The sequence below is a fragment of the Trypanosoma cruzi genome, genomic scaffold, assembly GCF_000209065.1.
Source record: "Trypanosoma cruzi strain CL Brener 1047053517063 genomic scaffold, whole genome shotgun sequence".
NCBI lineage: Eukaryota > Euglenozoa > Kinetoplastea > Trypanosomatida > Trypanosomatidae > Trypanosoma > Trypanosoma cruzi.
This window is the reverse complement of record NW_001849526.1, coordinates 126,362-145,907: the sequence shown is the minus strand read 5'-3', so window position 1 is coordinate 145,907 and position 19,546 is coordinate 126,362. Positions and strand designations below refer to the sequence as shown.

General features: G+C 52.3%; 7 protein-coding genes and 1 pseudogene across 7 annotated transcripts, besides 14 other annotated features; all 8 read right to left on the bottom strand.

Annotated features, from left to right (window-relative positions):
• On the bottom strand, positions 1-685 carry Tc00.1047053511173.496 (mucin-associated surface protein (MASP), putative; the record flags this gene model as incomplete). Its single annotated transcript, XM_816307.1, has 1 exon — positions 1-685. A coding segment is annotated over one exon (685 nt), but the record flags the coding sequence as incomplete, so codon positions are not given.
• Positions 1-1,068: a sequence feature (haploid, Esmeraldo-like haplotype).
• Positions 875-960: a sequence feature (T-rich).
• Positions 1,069-13,428: a sequence feature (areas not merged during assembly with more than two copies in the genome that could not be assigned to a particular haplotype).
• Tc00.1047053511173.483 lies at positions 1,234-1,914 on the bottom strand (annotated as a pseudogene).
• Positions 3,117-3,148: a microsatellite.
• Tc00.1047053511173.470 (trans-sialidase, putative) lies at positions 3,683-6,481 on the bottom strand (the record flags this gene model as incomplete). The annotated part of the gene is made up of 1 exon (XM_816304.1): positions 3,683-6,481. The coding sequence occupies one exon, from the start codon at positions 6,479-6,481 to the stop codon at positions 3,683-3,685; it is 2,799 nt and encodes a 932-aa protein (XP_821397.1).
• On the bottom strand, positions 7,680-8,771 carry Tc00.1047053511173.460 (mucin-associated surface protein (MASP), putative; the record flags this gene model as incomplete). The annotated part of the gene is made up of 1 exon (XM_816303.1): positions 7,680-8,771. The coding sequence occupies one exon, from the start codon at positions 8,769-8,771 to the stop codon at positions 7,680-7,682; it is 1,092 nt and encodes a 363-aa protein (XP_821396.1).
• Positions 11,993-14,299, bottom strand: Tc00.1047053511173.440 (trans-sialidase, putative; the record flags this gene model as incomplete). Its single annotated transcript, XM_816302.1, has 1 exon — positions 11,993-14,299. The coding sequence occupies one exon, from the start codon at positions 14,297-14,299 to the stop codon at positions 11,993-11,995; it is 2,307 nt and encodes a 768-aa protein (XP_821395.1).
• Positions 13,429-14,161: a sequence feature (haploid, Esmeraldo-like haplotype).
• Positions 14,162-16,340: a sequence feature (areas not merged during assembly with more than two copies in the genome that could not be assigned to a particular haplotype).
• Tc00.1047053511173.430 (mucin-associated surface protein (MASP), putative) lies at positions 15,513-16,988 on the bottom strand (the record flags this gene model as incomplete). The annotated part of the gene is made up of 1 exon (XM_816301.1): positions 15,513-16,988. One exon carries the CDS (start codon positions 16,986-16,988, stop codon positions 15,513-15,515), a length of 1,476 nt encoding a protein of 491 aa, XP_821394.1.
• Positions 16,341-17,219: a sequence feature (heterozygous, non-Esmeraldo-like haplotype).
• Positions 16,427-16,477: a sequence feature (GA-rich).
• Positions 16,664-16,701: a microsatellite.
• Positions 17,220-17,394: a sequence feature (haploid, non-Esmeraldo-like haplotype).
• Positions 17,395-19,546: part of a sequence feature (areas not merged during assembly with more than two copies in the genome that could not be assigned to a particular haplotype) that runs on past the window's edge.
• On the bottom strand, positions 17,417-18,091 carry Tc00.1047053511173.420 (mucin TcMUCII, putative; the record flags this gene model as incomplete). Its single annotated transcript, XM_816300.1, has 1 exon — positions 17,417-18,091. The coding sequence occupies one exon, from the start codon at positions 18,089-18,091 to the stop codon at positions 17,417-17,419; it is 675 nt and encodes a 224-aa protein (XP_821393.1).
• Positions 17,592-17,643: a microsatellite.
• Positions 18,278-18,321: a microsatellite.
• Positions 18,473-18,494: a sequence feature (AT_rich).
• On the bottom strand, positions 18,546-19,055 carry Tc00.1047053511173.410 (uncharacterized protein; the record flags this gene model as incomplete). The annotated part of the gene is made up of 1 exon (XM_816299.1): positions 18,546-19,055. The coding sequence occupies one exon, from the start codon at positions 19,053-19,055 to the stop codon at positions 18,546-18,548; it is 510 nt and encodes a 169-aa protein (XP_821392.1).

Here is a 19,546-nt window from a genome sequence, read left to right as displayed (position 1 = left end):
CCTCATGAGTTGCGTTTTTTTTGTCTCCTGTTTTTTTTGGTTCTCCTCCGGCCTCCAATTCAGGACTGTCAGATTTACTGCGATGATCTCTTTTTTCTTCCGTCGTTGTCTCTTTTTGGGATTCATTTCTCTCGGAAGTATTCTCCAAGTTACCATCGTTGCCACTCTTAGTGCCAGGGCTGCCAGAAGATGATGAAGAAGAAGACTGATTAGTTCTTGGTTTTTCGAGATGAGTTTCACTTGTATTTTTTTTATTGTCGGTATGTTCTCCATCATTTGGACCCAAAACCCCTGGCTTTTCCTCCTGTCCTCCTTTACCTGATCCTCCAGGCTTCGGCGGTATTGCTGTTTCTGGTTGACCTGGGGAAAAATTTCCTTTTGAACCAGCCGCTGCACTGCCCTCCGTATCATTCTGCAATGGTTCCCTGGTATCCTGAGATGGGCCTGGACCACCACTCAATTCATCTTGTCCAGCATCCGCAGCTTCAACCGCCTTTATTAATGCCATTCGAGTGGATAACAACCCGCAGTACGCCTTTAGAGACACGCCGTCATCTCCACCATTACTCGTGTGCCTCAAACCGTTCCCACCACCCTCACTGCAGTAATCGTCCATCGCGTGTCCAAAAACCGCACCGCACCACAGCACGCAGAGGGCACACACCAGCAGCACACGGCCAATCATCACCGTCGCCATCACTCCTGTCACTTGCGTGTAGCCTTCAGCACAAACTAACAACACGTCAACGCAGAGCAAGAATAAATACAAGGACGCACAAAAGAAAAAGAACATTAAAAAACACCACCAGCAGCAGCACGCATTTCATAAGAGATATTAAACCAATAAAGTGCAAAAAGCGCCCAACGCCATGCAAAAATATAATTAAAAAAAGCACAACAAGAAAAAGCAAAACAAAAGTAAACAAGCAGAAAGAAACTAAACAATGTAAAAACACAAAAATAGAACCCTGCACCCAAGCGGCTCCAGTGTGCATGCATCCATCCCCAACAGTGGGTCCACGCAAACAGTTGTATGCGTGGCGTGCATGCAAGTTTGTCTGGGACGCGTTCTAATGTGACGGATGTGGAAAGTAAAGAGAAGCACACAGCAGGCAGAAACAAGTAAGGCAAAACAGAATCACCATAATTACTCATACTTTATACTTCGGACCACAGTAGAAGCGCATAAATCCCGTGGCTGAGTGCTGGCACGCATAGCCCGCACACACCTCTTCAGCCCAGAGCGGTGTACGCCAGCGCGGATGCGGCGAGCAGCAGCGGGGCACACACCCACGCAGAGCTGCTGAGACTGCCGTCGATTTCGCGAAGACGTGACGGTGCGCGGGTGGTGGACGTCGTGGTTGACGCCTCTCTATTCATGACCGTATCACTAGATGCCTCTGTTGTAGTCGTGGTAGTGTTTGTTTTGTTTGGCATTTTTATTTTCTGATTTGATATCTGTGCCTTATGATTCTCATCACCTTGTGTATTTTACTGCTTCCTTTTTATTTTGTGCATCTGACATACCGGTCGCAACTTGTGTGTGTGTGGAGAATGAGTTGCCAAACCTGCTGGTTCTGGATTATCGCTAGCCGAACGTAGTGTCTCTGGCGGAACTGGTGTCTGTCCAGTGATGGCTGTGCCTGCTTCCTTTGGAAAGAAGGTCCTTGACTTCTCAAACCCTCCTCGCTGTCTCTCCCACTCTCTGTCTGTGGCACACCGGTCTCCCCACCATATGGCTGTAATGCACCAGGCGTATTTTTCTGTAGGATCCGGGTTCCCTAGCTCAGGGCTGGGAGGACTGCTGTTATCATCATTATCGTCTCCTGTCGCCGTCACGCACACGGACGAGCAGCAGCAGCACGAGAGCGCAAGGAACAACACGGCGCACACCGTCACCATCGCAGTCATCATCGCCCGTAGTGGAGTCGCTGGTGTCAGTCAGCCGATCGGTGAGACGGAAAGGAAAGGAATGGAACGAGAGGGAGAGGGACGGAGCACAGCGGATACAGCGAGAGAGAGCAGACAACATGAGGAGAGGGCAGCAGGCCCAGCCGCACGGTTCACACACCACGAGACGGCATCCACGCAAGGAGGGCACACAACGCCAGCAGCCGCCTACCATGCAGGAGGAGAAGACATCCACGACCACCTCCCCCAGCTCATTCCTGCAGCCCCAGGGAAATGGCCAAAACCCCGCGGCCACCACACAACGCACACGGAGCAAGCGAACCCTCATCCATCCATGACGCGGCACAAAAAATTCCTGCCATCCCGCCCTCAATGGGAGACGGAGCCCAACTCAGCGCAGTCACACGCGGTGCATCAAACCCACAGGAAAATAGACTCGGGCTGCGCGCTTCCTCTCTCCCTCCTTCTCCTCATGGACACGGAAGAAGACAACAGCCGCCACACGCAACTGCCAGCATGCACTACAAAAGGAGCATTCAAACCCACTGCAATGTGCATCTTGTGTGTGGTTGTGTGTGCCTGCAGCAACACAAGGCAAAGATGTAGAAAAGAGGGAGCAGAGTATGTGGAGAGACGCACAAAAATGTACAGCGGAGACGCAAAACGGAAACAACAAGAAGACCGCTCAAACTCATGATTGTACTGCAGCCCAAGCAGTGGCAATTCACACAAGATTTATTGAAAACAAAAAAACGTCCCCCCTCGTCTTATGTAAACCCCATCACACAAAATAATTATAAATGAAAAAGAAATCGTCCATTACTGCTCCACACAAAATAAAAAAAAGATCGCCTGGCTGCCGTGTGGCCACACCAAACTCTCTGTATATATTTTGCCCGCAAACGAAAATTAAAAAGATGTTTACGTGTGCTTCAACCGTCTGACCCTCCATGTGTCCGCACATCGTTTATATTTCATGGGGTCATCTGCGTGTTGCTGCTCCCCTCAGCCCTTTCATCGGCGTGTGAGTGCGGCCCGCAGAGCTCAGTCACTCGTGTGTGTGGGGGGACTGAGAGAAGCACGCAGACATGACGGGAGTCGCGTCTCTCCATCGGGAGAGTGAGCGCAGCAAAAGAAAAAAAAAATCATCGGAGGGGAGAGAAACGCTGACGGGACTGCCGGCGCGTTAAATGCGCACGTAAAGCAAAAGAGAAAAAAAAAAAAAGGAAAAAAAAAACTAAAACACGGCGGCAGGGTGTGGCTGTGTGTGTGTGTGGCGCTGCGGGTGTCTGCCAGCCCTGGCCGCAAAGAAAACAAAACAAGAGGGAAAGAAATGTGTGCTCCGCCCCACAGGCCCTCGTCGCACGCCCACACGTCACGGCTCCCTCAGCGCGCCGTTCGTCGCGGCCCCTCCTCATGCGTGCAGCAGGCGAGGCGCACAGGGCCGTCGTCATGAGCGTGTCGGTGGGTGTGCGAGTGAAGCAGTTGGGCGGAAACACACGGCACCCCTCACAGGAAGAGTGCAGCAACAAACAATTGAAAGAGGGAAGAGTAGAAAAGAAAAAACGTCCATAGTGATTGCCCCCAAAAGCAAAAAAAAAGAGGGAATGAGGGAAATGAGAAATAAAAGCACAATAAAAAGTAACAACAACAACAAAACGCAAAGCAAACAGGGAATAAAATAAATGCTATTTGAGAAGGGAAATTCATTATCACGTGTATTTTTGTGCTGGGGAGGTCGCAAGTGTCCCACGCGGCAGCCAGTCACTCCTCACAGAGCCGCAAACACCCACAGTCCCAACAGAAGAAACAGCGGCAGCAGTCCGCTCCCACGCACAGTGCCGGCATCGCTGTTATTCCCCAGAGACACATTTCCGAGGCTGCTGCTGAGTGCCGCAGCCTTTACTTCGCCGTCCTGTGCATGGATGTCCTCCCGTTTCTGCCCATCCGTCCCTCCCACCGTCTCCCCATTCTCACCAGAGCGCGCACCAACCTCAGTTGTATCTGCGGGGTCAACTTGAGCCACGTTCGTAGCGGTAGGAGCGTTTGGATCTGCTGTGTCGGGGGTATCCACAGGAGTTTGGGGTGGTGTGTCTCCCTGCACCGCACCTCCAGCTTCCGCTCCCACCGTTGGATCACCATCGGATGGAGAAGCGACATCCACATTTTTGTTTCCACCGGAAGATACTCCTGAAGGCAGCTGGATTGCGGATTGCTCTTTTCCTAAGGAAGTCGTTACAGTGGACGGTGCTGATGTGGACGTGCTGCCACCGCCCGTACCCTCATTTTCATTCAACAATTTAGGCCCCGACGGCGGTTGCCCGGCAGGAGAGAACTGCGACTGGGTTCCTTGGGCATTGTCAGACACCACAGGTGGAATGAGGGCTTTATTCGGGTTGAGGGCGCCAATCTCCGCAATACTCAACGGGCGGTTGTACAGCAGGACGTTCCTCACAGTCACAGACACTTCTTCTTGTCTCCCTGCGCCGCCTGCACTGCGTTCGCCCCCTCCAATGTAGAAGTGGGAGACCGCTCTTGAATCCTTATTCTCCAATTCACACGCTTCATTCCCACTTACGCGCTCACCATCGACGTACACGGAACCCTGGGTGCCGTTCCGTAGCAAAATTACCACCTGATGTGTTGTATCTTTCTCCCAAGTGCTGCTGAGCTCCTTAGGCGTTTCTTCACCGCAAGACAACTCCCACTTACCTCCGCTGTTGTACGACAGTCCCAGGAGTACAGACTTCCCGCTGTCATCCATCTTCACACCCATCAAAGGAATGTGGGTATCTCCCTCCTCCGGCACACCGTCGATGGACACCGTCGCCACAAGAGTGAAGTTGTAGTTCGCAAAGTGGTACAGCTGATTCTCCCCTTGCTTGCCAACGGGCCACTCCGCCCACGCTCCCTGGAAAATCACACCATCGGAAGTCTTTGTTGCCCCCGTCTCCCCTGCATCCTCTGTTGCCCCATCTTTCTTCTTCACCGTGGCGTTCACCCCGAGGTACTCGTCCCTCCATTTGTTATCAGAGAAGTTGTCGGACAAAAAGCCAACCAGCCCATCCGTGATCTTAACAGTAGGGCTGCAGGCATTTTCAGGTGAGGCATCCTTCTCAGCACTTGAAGTGGTGCACAGCTTGGAGACAAGGTCGTCCACTTTCTTCCACGTCGCCAGCACATCCTTCACACGCTGCAGCTGCTCAGTCAGGAGCACAGACCAAAGACTGTGTGATGATTCTCCATCGCCCTTCTTCTTCTCGTACAGTGCAATCAACTCCTCATTATTTCCACTTCCATCACTTTTGTACAACAGGGAGCTGGCGGCAGCGTCATCATCGGATACCGGCCCAATATCGACAATGTGCGTATTGTCCGTCAGCCAAAGATGGAGTTCGCCGTTTTCTTTTTTATCAGCCTTCTCGGAATACACCGGCAGAGTAACAAGCATCACATTCCTCTTATTATCGGCACCGTCAATCGTCGCTGTGATAAACCCGCTTCTAACGGCCTTCGCTTCTTCGCCCTTTTTGTTGCCCCACACGCGCGAGAGTGTCCCGAGTGCCTCCGTCCACGACTCCCCCTTGTCACCGGACTCGTACACCCTGCGGCGGCCATCATCGCACGCAGTCATCATGATGAGTTTTTTGTCCTTCCACTCCACGACGGAGGGATCACTGCAGCCATCGGCAGACATCCCCTTCGACAGCTTCCAACTCTTAGCATCCTTCGAGTATATGATCAGCGAGACGGTCTTTTTATCCTCCTTTGGTGCTTCACCCTTCTTCGTGCCTTCCACTGGGAACACAAGCGTGCCGTCATTAGTCTTAATACCCGATCCACCGCCGCCAATCAGCTGCGTCAAGCGTTTGTGTTCATCAGCAGAAAAGGTGCCGACCAGTCGCTGGTTCTCATTCCATTGGATTCTTTTCTCGCCGCCACCTTCGTCACTGACGTTTCCTTGCACCAGCAATAATCCCCAGTCGTCTGCTCCGCCACCCTCCTGACCAGTGGCAGCTGTCTGGCTGTATTTCCCAACAAGCATGTAAATATCATTTCCCTGCATAACTGTTGTTGGTCGGCTCACATCTATTCTCTTCTTTGGGTCTTCGGAACCGTCTTCCTCCAAAACTTGTGTCTTATCTTTGGCTCCATTTAGCACTTCCATTGGTTTTTCAGCATTATCTTTCGTGAGTAGTTGCGATGCAATTCCAGTAAAAATGTTTGCATCACTCTTCTTGCACTGCGCCTCGGCAACGGCAAATACGTCACTCCCCACTTTTAGAAGACCGGGAGCACCCAACGACTCCACAGTTACACCCTCCTCATTCTTGATGTTCTTCCACTTATAATTTGGTTCAGATGACTGCCCCGGAGCTTCCGCAGCACCACCAGTGTTGCAGCACATCATCACGACGAGGAGCAGCACCGCAGAGTAGAAGAGATGCCGGGACATGTTGGGCCTCTGCGGCTCACTCTCTCTTCCTTCCCTCCTCCTTCCGCTGGATCCGGTCAAGCGGCGACGGTTGTGTATGCGGGGTGCCTTCACTGCAGCAACACGTGAGAGCATAAAAATATGTGTGTGTGGGCGATGTGTGTGCTGTTGGTCCTTTCAGAGCCTTACAATTTCACAGTAGCGATTAGCGCTTAGCCTTACTTCCTTTCCTTCTTTGTGTGTGAGAAAGAGAGAGAAGAGGAAAAAGGAGTGAAACAGTGAACACCGCCGCCCCTCCACAGTGACTGGGATCATCATCCCCGCCGCAGTCACTCCCAACAACAACAACTCACGCACACAGACACACGGAACAGGAGATGGAAGAAGAGTGCACCGGGAACACACAGCGACTGCCACTGCGGGTATGTTGTTGTTCTTCACGCGTCAGCAAATCTTCAAAGCCCACACACGCTGCCGCCAGTCGTTTTACTGTTGTCTCTCCCCGCAACATCCACCGCACATCGCCCCGCACAGCCGGAGAATCCTCCGTCGGTGTATGAACTGCGGGAGGAACACGTCGGCACGTGTAGCTGCTGGGCAAAAATCCATGCTCACTTATCCCAGGCACCCACAATGCCACACCACGTTAGTCAACTGCTGCGCGACAAGAAAATCATGCCCTTAGCATGGAAATAAAACAAATCGCGTTCTCCGTCATCCCTCCTCACAAGGGCCACAGAAAAATCGTGTGCGTGCGTCCTCAGCGTTCACGCCGCCCCATAAAGTGTGCAACATGGCGTGTGTGTGTATTTGGCAGCGCCTATAATTGCAGAGCAGCTGTGCGCCACAAAAGAGTCCAAAGAAAGCAACGGCAGAGAGAATCAGATAGCACACACAGTTTACTCATATCATCACACACACACACACACACGCAGCCCGCGGAATGGGTGCTCTCAACCACAACAGAAGTAAAAAAAAAGGAAAAAAATGCCAAAACGTGGAACGACCAGCACACACACTCTCATTGCTCCCGTAAAGCAAAACACACACACAGGGAGAGAGAGAGAGGTCGCCCACTCAATGCAATGGAAACAAACAGAAACAGTTACGGTGCTCCGCCCATGCAGCCAGGCAGGACGGCAGCGGTGCGTGTGGTGCAAAAGAGAGCACCAACGGGCCTGCATGGGTGTGCATGCATATATACAATGGGCACATTATGTGTGTGCTTTGTGGGATGAGGTGAGGGCGAGAGTCCATGCAAGGGGACACACACAGAGAGTGAGTGAAAGACGAGTGTGTGTGCGGGCGGTGCATGGCTCTCTCTCCCTCACTCTCACGCGGCCACCACCGCAGCAGCAGCCGCACACGCAACAACAAGAAGAAGCAAAAGAGGGGAGGTGGTGTGGGAGACCGCGGTGCTGCCGTCGCTGTCGCCTTTCTTCGCCGTGTCGCCTGTTGTGGCGTTTGTGGTTGGCGCTGTTGTGGAACCTGCATTCTGAGAGACTGTATCGTATTTGTTGGTTGATGCAGCCTCACCATCGGAAGTCGTTCCGGGTGGTGTGGCGGCTTCAGTGGAAGGTTGGCTCGGATGATTGGTGGGCAGAGTTTCTTCTGTGCCAATGTCAGACCGTACAGCTGCAGTTGTCGCGGTGCTGCCGCTGTCGCTTTTCGTTGTTGTCTCACTCATTCCTTCAACTGTCGTGACTGACAATCGTGAACCTTCTTCTTCACCCGTTGAAGCGACAGCTTTTTCGCCGGTGTCATTGTTCTGTCCAATGTCTCCTACCACAGACTGTTGAGAATTCTTCGTGCCAATGTCGTTTTCGCGACTTTTTGTGTCAACACGGCCAGCTGCAGATGTGGATGGTGGAATTGCATGCGGTGAGGTGTTGTGTAACGGAGGCAGCAGAGAACTCGACAAATCTTGTTGTTCTTCACGAACTGGCAAAGTTTCTCTTGATGATTTTATTGTTTCAGCTCCATGAGCTCCATTCAATGATGTTGGCTGCAAGCCTTCATTGTTATTCAACTGCTGGCCCTCCGCAGGCGTCAGTTTGTCTTCAGGCTTTTTTGGCTCAATAATTTTTCCATCCACTTCTCTTTCTTTTCCAGCGTCTTTAGCATCATCTTTTTCTTTTGCCTTTTCTACCTTATTACCACCTTTGGTTCCTAACAGAGTTTCTTCACGAGGTGGGGACGGATCTTGTTCTTGTTGAACATCTCGTACTGAGGTTTCTGAGTCTGGTGTGTGTGAATCTGGCGTTTTAAAGCCTGATGAACCCTGTGAATGTCCTCTTTCCCCCTCAATTTCACCGGGCACATCAGACTGAGAAACTAAGAGTACTTCTTGACATCTGCCAGCACCGCACCACAGCACGCAGAGGGCACACACCAGCAGCACACGGCCAGTCATCATCATCGCCATCACTCCTGTCACTTGCGTGTAGCCTTCAGCACAAACTAACGCCCCGTCAACGTAGAGCAAAAGAAATGAGAAACACGGCTGCTACACCCCACCACCAGCAGCGCACACCGCACTGCAAACCAGAAGTTAAGCAAGGAAAAAAAGAGTCGAGTGTCCGGCAGGACTCTCGGAAAGAATTAATAAATTCATTCGGCAGGACATTTATTTTATGTGCCAAGCGGCACAATATAGGCATGTGTTTGTGCATACATATTGCCTGCATTGAATTAAAAAAGATTGTACTCTTCCACCAGCCCACAAAAAACACTCTCCACACTTCATGCGGCATCCGGCCTGTTCCTCCGCTCCTTCTTTCGTGCAGTCCGTGGGACGCACAGCAATGAGGCCGGCACCGCGTGTGGGCAACTAAACAAAACAAGTAGGGGAAACACGTCACTCATAACAGTGTGCAGCAACCGACCATTAAATAAAGGAACAGCAAGGATACTTATTATTCCAGGAAAGGGACAAAAACAGTAAAACGTAAATAATAAAAGAAAACACGCAGGGAACGCGGCACATGTTCTCCTTGAGATGTCGCAATTCCACACTCTTCGGCTCACAAGTCTGCCACAACTCCACACAATCCCAGAAGAAACAGCAACGCCCAATACACGCACACACGCACAGTGCTGTCAACAGTTAACTCTCGCAGTGTCAATTTCGCGTCGTTGAGCAGGGCAAAGCAGTCGTCGGGACTCACACCGCTCCCGGAATACTGCGCGGTGAATTCTCGTAATTGGGGTTTGTTTTCGTGTCCAGAGGCATTGCGTTGACTCAATCCGCCCGCATCACCCTCAGCAACAAATCCACTGCCTGCAACGCCATTTTCTAAAGAAAGGAAATTTGTGTCCAGTGGCGCTGCGCTCATTCACCTCGTCCGTGTTATCCGCAGCAACGTGTTCCCTGCCGCCATAAGTGACAGACATGATCCCGGATCCATTCGACACCACTACTATTCTCGGACCGCTGGCAAAGGAAGGCCTCTTCTTGGATGCATTCGGGAACATCACTTCGTTCGAATTGGCGGCAAACTCAGGCCTCGTCTCGGACGTGTTGGTCGCCGTGTTGGATGCGGGACTCGGATCGACGGTGTTGGGTCCGTCAGCCGCCGCAGACTGTCGCCAATCCTCGTGTTGACGTGACGGCTCAGCATTAACTTGCGGCGCAGTTATCCCACCACATTTTGTGTCATCCTCCTCCCTTCACGGGGTGGCGGCAACTGACAGATGCCCGTACGGTCAGCATCGCCGCTCCGTGCAGGCGGATGGATGGTTCCATCGGGAGAAATTCACGCCGCCACAATTCATAAGGGCCGGCGTATTTATGTGTCGTCACATTCATCGTGAAGGCAGCGGTGGCCCCTTCCTCTTTCGCTGCACAGCTGGCAGCACAGTTGCTACATGTGTGCACCGCATTGGCCACATTGCACACAGCACACAGCTCACCATTCCTGCCATGCATGCGCACATCAAAGCCACTGAAAGTATAATTCTCATACTGAGCCTCGGCAATGGCGGGAGAACACTTCTTCCACGCCCACACACACACACGCGATAGCTCAGGCTGCCGTCATTCGGAGCACACGACAAATCCACCGGCACAACTACCGCATCCGCATCACCAGATACATGTCCAGGACTCCCAGCAGCCGTCACGCACACGGAGCAAGCACACACCACACCAGCCACACGCGCCAGTGCACCCTCATCCATCCATGAAGCGGCAACAAATTTCGTGCCATCCCGCCCTCAATGGGACACGGAGCCCAACTCAACGCAGTCACACGCGGTGCATCACACCCACAGGAAAGGAGACTCGGGCTGCGCACTCCCTCTCTCCCTCCTTCTCATGGACACGGAGGAAAACAACAGCCGCCACACGCAACTGCCAGCATGCACTACAAAAGGAGCATTCAAACCCACTGCAATGTGCATCTTGTGTGTGTGTGTGTGCCTGCAGAAACACAAAGCAAAGAAATGGAAGGGAGCAGAGTATGTGGAGAGACGCACAAAATGTACAGCGGAGACGCAAAACGGAAACAACAACAAGAAGACCGCTCAAACTCATGACTGCACTGCAGCCCAAGCAGTGGCAATTCACACAATATTTATTGAAAACAAAAAAACTTCCCCCTTCGTCTTATATAAACCCCATCACACAAAATAATTATAAATGAAAAAGAAATCGTCCATTACTGTTCCACACAAATTTTAAAAATCCTGGCAGCCGTGTGGCCACACCAAACTCTCTGTACATATTTTACCCTCAAAAGAAAATTAAATAGTTACATGTCTTTCAACCGTCTGACCCTCCATGTGTCCGCACATCGTTTATATTTCATGGGGTCATCTGCGTGTTGCTGCTCCCCTCAGCCCTCTCATCGGCGCGTGAGTGCGGCCCGCAGAGCTCAGTCACTCGTGTGTGTGGGGGGACTGAGAGAAGCACGCAGACATGACGGGAGTCGCGTCACTCCATCGGGAGAGTGAGCGCAGCAAAAAAAGAAAAATCATCGGAGGGGAGAGAAATGTTCAAGAGAGTGCCAGCGCGTGAAATAAACACGCAAAGCAAAACAAATCTTCAAGGAAAAACACGGCGGCAGGGTGTGGCTGTGTGTGTGTGTGGCGCTGCGGGTGTCTACCCGCCCTGGCCGCAAAAAAACAAAACAAGAGGGAAAGAAATGTGTGCTCCGCCCCACAGGCACTCGTCGCACGCCCACACGTCACGGCTCCCTCAGCGCGCCGTTCGTCGCGGCCCCTCCTCATGCGTGCAGCAGGCGAGGCGCACAGGGCCGTCGTCATGAGCGTGTCGGTGGGTGTGCGAGTGGAGCAGTTGGGCGGGAAACACACGGCACCCCTCACAGGAAGAGTGCAGAAGAAACAATTAAAAGAGGGAAGAGTAGAAAAGAAAAAAAGACGTCCATAGTGATTGCCCCCAAAAGCATAAAAAGTGTTGGGGGTATGAGGGATTAGAAATAAAAACAGAAAAGAATTTTAAAAAAGAAAAGACGCCCAATCGCACAACAAAGAAAAAAGAAAAAAAGACAAATAAATTAAAATCGCACAGCAAAGCAAACAATGAGAAAAGTTAATAAAAGTTATTTAACGAGAGAAGTTCATTACCAGGTGTGTGTGTCGTTGCTGGGGATGCCGCAAGTGTCCCACGCGGCAGCCAGTCACTCCTCACAGAGCCGCAAACCACCACAGTCCCAACAGAAGAAGCAGCGATGGCAGCAGTCCGCTCCCACACATGCTGCCGGCATCACCGTGTGCTCCACCGTCAAGAGCGGTACCTTCATCCGTTTTTCCTTCTTCTGCTGTTTGTGGAATAGAAAGTTTAATTGTGTTAAGCGCAGTAAGCTCATTGTCACTCAACGGGCGGTTGTACAGCAGGACGTTCGTCACCGTCACAGACACGCCTTCTCGGCTCCCCGCGCTGCTTCCATCCCCTCCAATGTAGAAGTGTGATATCCCTTTTGAACCGTTATCCTTCAAATCAAATGGCGCACCTTCCACACGCCTACCATCGACGTACACAAAGCCCTGGATGCTGTTCCGCAGCACAATGGCCACTTGGTGTGTTTTCCCTGGCTCCCAATTGCTGCTGAGCTCCGACGCCTTCCCGCCACTGGACAAAAGTTCCAACTTCTTTTCTCTGTTGCTGTACGACAGCCCCAGAAGTACAGTACTCTTATCACCATTCATCCTCTTCGCACCCATCAAAGGAATGGGAGTATCTTCCTCCGGCACCTCGTCGATGGACACCGTCGCCACAAGAGTGAAGTTGTAGTTCGCAAAGTGGTAAAGCTGATTCTCCCCTTGCTTGCCAACGGGCCACTCCGCCCACGCTCCCTGGAACGTCACACTGCCTCCATGCAATGTTGCCTTCTTACCCCCTTCATCATTGTTCTTCACTGTGGCGTCCACCCCGAGGTACTCGTCCCTCCATTTGTTATCAGAGAAGCTGCCAGACAAAAATCCAACCAGCCCATCCGTGATCTTATCAGCGTTGCAGGCATTGTCAGCTGAGGGATTCTTCTGAGCAAGTGAATTGGTGCACAGCTGGGAGACACGGCTGTCCACTTCCTTCCAGGTCGCCAGCACATCCTTCACCCACTGAAGCTGCTCATTCAGACGCACAGAGAACATACCGAGTGATGGTGTATCCGCATCGCCCTTCTTCTTCTCGTACAGTGCAATCAACTCATTATTACCTCCACTTCTGTACAACAGGGAGCTGGCGGCAGCGTCTTCCTCGTCACCGGATACCGGCCCAATATCAACAATGTGCGTATTGTCCGTCAGCCAAAGATGGAGTTCACCCTTTTCCACATTTTCCTTTTCTCCTTTTTTGGAATACACCGGCAGAGTGACGAGCATTACGTCCCTGTCCTCAATTTTCGCTGTGATGAACCCGCTACCAACGGCCTTCTCAATTCCGCCCTTTTTGTTGCTCCACACGCGCGAGAGTGTCCCGAGTGCCTCAGTCCACGACTCCCCCTTGTCACCGGACTCGTACACCCTGCGGCGGCCACCATCACACGCAGTCATCATGATGAGTTTATCGTCCTTCCACTCCACGACGGAGGGAACCCTGCAGCCACCGTCAGACGTCCCCTTCGACAGCGTCCAACTCTTAGCATCCTTCGAGTATAGGATCAGCGAGACGGTCTTTGTGTTTCCATCCTCGTTCTGCTTCTTTGTGGCTTCCACTGGGAACAAAAAAGCACCGTCATTAGTCTTAATACCCGATCCACCGCTGCCTATCAGCTGCGTCAAGCATTTGTGTTCATCAGCAGAAAAGGTGCCGGCCAGTCGTTGGTTCTCATTCCATTGGATTCTTTTTTCACCTCCACTTTCCTCAACACTGACATTCCCTTTCACCAGCAAAAGTCCACAGTCACCTGCACCACTCCCCGGAGCACCACCAGTGGCAGCTGTCCGGCTGTATTTTCCAACAAGCATGTAAATATCATTTCCCTGCACGACTGTTGTTGGTCGGCTCACATCCACTTTCTTTGGGTCTTCGGAACCGTCTTCCAGAAATTGTGTCTTATCTTTGGCTCCATTTAGCACTTCCACTGGTGTGTCAGCATTATCTTTCGTGAGTAGTTGGGATGCAATGCCAGTAAAAATGTTTGCATCACTCTTCTTGCACTGCGCCTCGACAACGGCAAATACGTCACTCCCCACTTTCAAAAGGCCGGGAGCACCTAACAATTCCACAGTTACACCCTCATCCTTGATGTTCTTCCATTCAAAATTTGGATCTGTCTCTGACTCACTGTTCTCATCAGCGGCTGCAGCAACACCAGTGTTGCAGCACATCATCACGACGAGGAGCAGCACCGCAGAGTAGAAGAGATGCCGGGACATGTTGGGCCTCTGCGGCTCACTCTCTCTTCCTTCCCTCCTCCTTCCGCTGGATCCGGTCACGCGGCGACGGTTGTGTATGCGGGGTGCCTTCACTGCAGCAACACGTGAGAGCATATAAATATGTGTGTGTGGGCGGTGTGTGTGCTGTTGGTCCTTTCAGAGCCTTACAATTTCACAGTAGCGATTAGCGCTTAGCCTTACTTCCTTTCCTTCTTTGTGTGTGAGAAAGAGAGAGAAGAGAAAAAAGGAGTGAAACAGTGAACACCGCCACCCCTCCACAGTGAGTGGCACCATCATCCCCGCCGCAGTCATTCCCAACAACAACAACTCGTGCACACAGACACACGGAAAGAGACGGAAGAACAGTGCACCAAGAACACACAGCGACTGCCATCAACAGCAGTAAAAGCCACGGCGGGTGCTTCCGCCACGCGTCAGCGCACAGAGCAACGCACACACGCTGCCGCCAGTCGTTTTGCTGTTGTCTCTCCCGCACCATCCATCGCACATCGCCCCGCACAGCCGGAGAATCCTCCGTCGCTGTATGAACTGCGGGAGGAACACGTCGGCACGTGTAGCTGCTGGGCAAAAATCCATGCTCACTTATCCCAGGCACCCACAATGCCACACCACGTTAGTCAACTGCTGCACGACAAGAAAATCATGCCCTTAGCACGGAAATAAAACAAATCGCGTTCTCCGTCATCCCTCCTCACAAGGGCCACAGAAAAATCGTGTGCGTGCGTCCTCAGCGTTCACGCCGCTCCATAAAGTGTGCAACATGGCGTGTGTGTGTGTTTGGCAGCGTCTATACTTGCGGAGCAGCTGTGCGCCACAAGAGAGTCCAAAGAAAGCAACGGCAGAGAGAAGCAGATAGCACACACACAGTTTACTCATATCATCACACACAAACACACACACGCAGCCCGCGGAATGGGTGTTCTCAACCACAAAACAATGAAAAACAAAACAAAAAGCTAAAACGTGGGACGACCAGCGCACACACTCTCATTGCTCCCGTAAAGCAAAACACACACACAGGGAGAGAGAGAGAGAGAGGCCGCCCACTCAATGCAATAAAAACAAAACAGAAACAGTTACGGTGCTCCGCCCATGCAGCCAGGCAGGACGGCAGCGGTGCGTGTGGTGCAAAAGAGAGCACCAACGGGCCTGCATGGGTGTGCATGCATATATACAATGGGCACATTATGTGTGTGCTTCGTGGGATGAGGTGAGGGCGAGAGTCCATGCAAGGGGACACACACAGAGAGTGAGTGAAAGACGAGTGTGTGTGCGGGCGGTGCATGGCTCTCTCCCTCACTCACTCTCACGCGGCCACCACCGCAGCAGCAGCCGCACACGCAACAACAAGGAGAAGGAAAAGAGGGGAGGTGGTGTGGGAGACCGCGGTGCTGCCGTCACTGTCGCCAGTCGTCGCCGTGCCATTTTTCATGGCTGTGGCTTCGACTGTTGTTTCTTTCGGAGGTTGAGCATTCTCAGTAGTGTCAGTTCCAGTGGTCGTTTCCTCGTGAAGTGGAGGGATTCCATTTGAAGACGGCGTAACTGCTGCTTCTTGACTGCCAGTTGATGTACTCTGCATTGTAGTGGCTGCGGATGCAGGATGTTCGTTAATGCTTTCGGCTGCATCAGGTAAATTCTCTGATGCATCCGTGCTCTTGCTCTTTGTCTCCTCTTTTACTGACGTCAATACTTCGTGGTAAGTTTTTGGTTCTTTCGCTGCTGCTTGTGATGATTTCAATGGAGTCTTTTCACTTTCTTGTAATTTTGTATTTGGATCAGCTGACGATTCGTCTGTTCGGGAAGCTTCTGAACCCCCTTTTACCGTTATTTGTTCTCCCGAAGAGCGTAAACCGCCGGCACCCAACGTGGCGACTTCGTTGTAATTCTGACCCGTTGTTGTTGGAGCAGAACTGTTTTGTTCCAGTCCGTTGTTGAGTGTATCTGCTGCCACTCCATCGTGTGGCTGGGCGTGTTGACTCTCCTTTGCTTCTGGCACCTTATCTTGTTTTGAAGGCTTCCCAACTGCATTGGGTGAAATACTGACGGTGGACCCTTCGCCACCAATGCGGGATGAAGAATCAACACCAGAAGAGGACCGCGAAGTGAGAATGGCGCCAGGACCAGCAGGACCAGAAGCACCAGAGGGTGGTTTTATTCCTCCTCCTCCTCCTGCTGCTGCTACTGGTGGTACTACCGGTGGTGGTGTTTCGCGTATCTTCGCTTCTTCCTCCGCTTCTTCATCTTCGTTGTCTTCATCTTCTTCTTGTTTTTGATCGGAAATTAGTTTTTTACGCGACACAATAGCAGCTGAAGGATCCTGTGTCGTCTGGTCCTTTCTTCTTGTTGCATCTGTTGATTCTTGTCCTGAAGCCACCGGCTTTTCATCTTTTATTTCGGGTGGCGAAACCTCTTTATTCCTTGCCTGGCCATCCTTGTCCGTGCTGACATCCCCGTTTCCAGCAGCAGCCGCAGCAGCAGAAGCAGCAACAACAGCAATCCGTTGACGTCTCCAACGACGACGGCCATCCACAACGGCACGCACACTCTCCATTGCCTGACGCACACACTCATCGACGGCGGACGCATTCCCACTGCCTCCTGTCCTCCTGCTGACCTCCTCCGCGCATTCCCTCCGCAGCCGATTACGCCACTGCAAAAGTAATTCCCCATCTGCACTGCCATCGCCACCGCCAACACCGTCGGCCGCAATTCCAGATAAACCGCACCACGGCACGCAGAGGACACACACCAGCAGCACACGGCCAGTCATCATCATCGCCATCACTCCTGTCACTTGCGTGTAGCCTTCAGCACAAACTAACAACACGTCAAAGCAGAGTGAAAGCAAAAAGGAGAGACACGGCTGCCACACCACGCCACAGTCAACGTACAGTGTCAAATTGCAGCAGCAACGGAGCACACACAATGAGGCAAAAGGAATCAGCACGAATGCAAAACTTGCACACCGCCCTGCAAACCAGAAGATTAAAAAGCAAGAAAACAAAAAATTAAAAAATAAAGAAAAAACACAAGACTCCACTGCGCATGCACATGGGTTTGTCTGGGATACGTTCAACATGACGTATTTGGAGAAGCAACATGGACCACACAGCAGGGCAGCGGATGCAAGTGAAGCAAATCACAATCATTATTTTCTTTTATTTATTTACATCAGACCACAGTGGACGCGCACAGCCCGCACACACCTCTTCAGCCCACAGTGGTGTACGCCAGCGCGGATACGGCAAGCAGCAGCGGGGCACACACCCACGCAGAGCTGCTGAGGCTGCCGTCGATTTCGCGAAGACGTGACGGTGCGCGGGTGGTCGTCGTTGTGGTTGGCGCCTCTGCATCCCTGGCCGTATCACTTGGTGCCTCTGGCGCAGTGGTGGTGGTCGTTGTTGTAGTTGTGGTCGTTGTGGTTGTCGTGGTTGGTGCCTGTTCATTAACTTCTTTACCAGCTAGCGCCATTTCTTTATTATGCTCCGGACTATTTACAACGGACTTATCGGAATCACCTGTTGATCCTAGTGAAAGGTTATTCCCTTTTGATGCCCCTTGCTGACCAGACGCATCTCTTCCATCTTGCAAAGTGGGTACTACACTTGGTCCTTCTCCTGTACCTGTCGATGTTGGAGTTGCTGACGCAGAGACGGTCTTCAATGGTGTCTCGGAAGGAATGGGCTCCTTACCTGAACTCTGTACAATACCTTCCGTGACTTTTGCTCGTGGATTATCGGAATCACTTGAACCCCCTGAATCCTGGAGCTTTGGACCCTGTCCAACGTTGCCAGATTTATCATCACCCTCTGCCGCGCACACGTACGGGCCGCAGCACAGGGCAAGCACCAACAGGGCGCACAGCAGACGGCACGTCATCATCATCGTGAGTGTGGTCGTTCGGTGGTGTGGAGCTGATCTGCACAGTGAGGGACATGGAGAGCAACAGGGGAGACGAGAGGTGCGGCAGACACACACAGAGGGCACACCACATGAGGAGAGGGCAGCGGCCAGGCATGCACCGTACGCCGCACACCACGCACGACACACACTCCAATCCACGGCAACAGGCACACACACACACACACACACACACACACACACACACACACACAGCCCTGCCGCAACACCAACACACAGATGGAAGAGGGAGAAGCAAACAGGAGCGGCACACAAGGCTCCACCGCATGCACATACGGTGAGAGCGGTCCGTCGTGTCGGCACCCCTCACGGAGGTGCAGCGCACACAGCAACACAAAGGCAAAGTAAAAATAATAAAAATAATAATCTCTGCACACCGCGTGAATTCGTTTTCCACGGGAAGTGCAGCCAATATTCATCAGAAGAACAATCTATTTTCCACTAGCCTTCTCTCCCCTCCAGCACAAACCATTTCATGCAGGCCCGGCCACCATCGAAGCTGCGGCTGCACAATTGACACGAAGATGCCAAAGATTAGAGTTGTTGTGGAGGCCCGCGGTGCTACTGTTACAGTCGGCAGTGGGCCGCTCCTCCCCATCATCTCGTCATATCCACGGCGGTGCTGCAGAGCGGGTGCAGCGGCAATACACCCAATGGCGCAGTACATCAGCAGCAACACCAGCAATGGGAGTGGCGGCGTGGCATGGCGAGGCTGGCGCATGGCCTGAGGTAAATGCATTTCTTGGTTTCGTGTGAGCAGCAGCAGTAGCAGTGCAGCGTGGCTGTGGGAGGCGGGAGGCAAAGGAAAAAGAGAAAGAAAAGAAATAAAACGATTTATTGCCAGTGGCGCGTCAGGATGCGGTACACGCAGCGGAGTAACAGGAGACCACAGAGGCGGCCATACACACCGCGTGCGCACCAACTCCATCAATGGGAGAAACCGTCAACCCGTCGTCGACTGAGCGTCCATCACCGTCGCACACATTCCTTATCGGCCGCAACGCTCCCTCCACGCGGAGTGTTTGGTCTGCTTCCCTCGTGATGCTGCATTGTTTGTGTGACCGTCCACCAACCTGCCACCACTTGCACAGCGTCAGTTCCAGGTGCAGGAGCATCGCACAGCGCTCTCTCTTTCTCTCCCAGCAGCTCATATCATATGGCATCACCGCACGGCAGCCTCATCGTGATGCGCAGCCCTGAAGCGGGGGTGCAAAGCGTCGTGTGTGCAAATATATTTCTACCGTTTCTCAGGATGCTCAAAAACAAGTGTGACGGCATTGCAACTGTCGTGACTGTTTCTCCCCGAACTGCCACTGACCGAGAGGCTACTGTGAACGCACTGCGTGGGAGTCACCGTTTTCGCCGTTGCTCTCTTCACCGGCCCACGAACACACCGGCCGTTCCAACACGGTGGATATG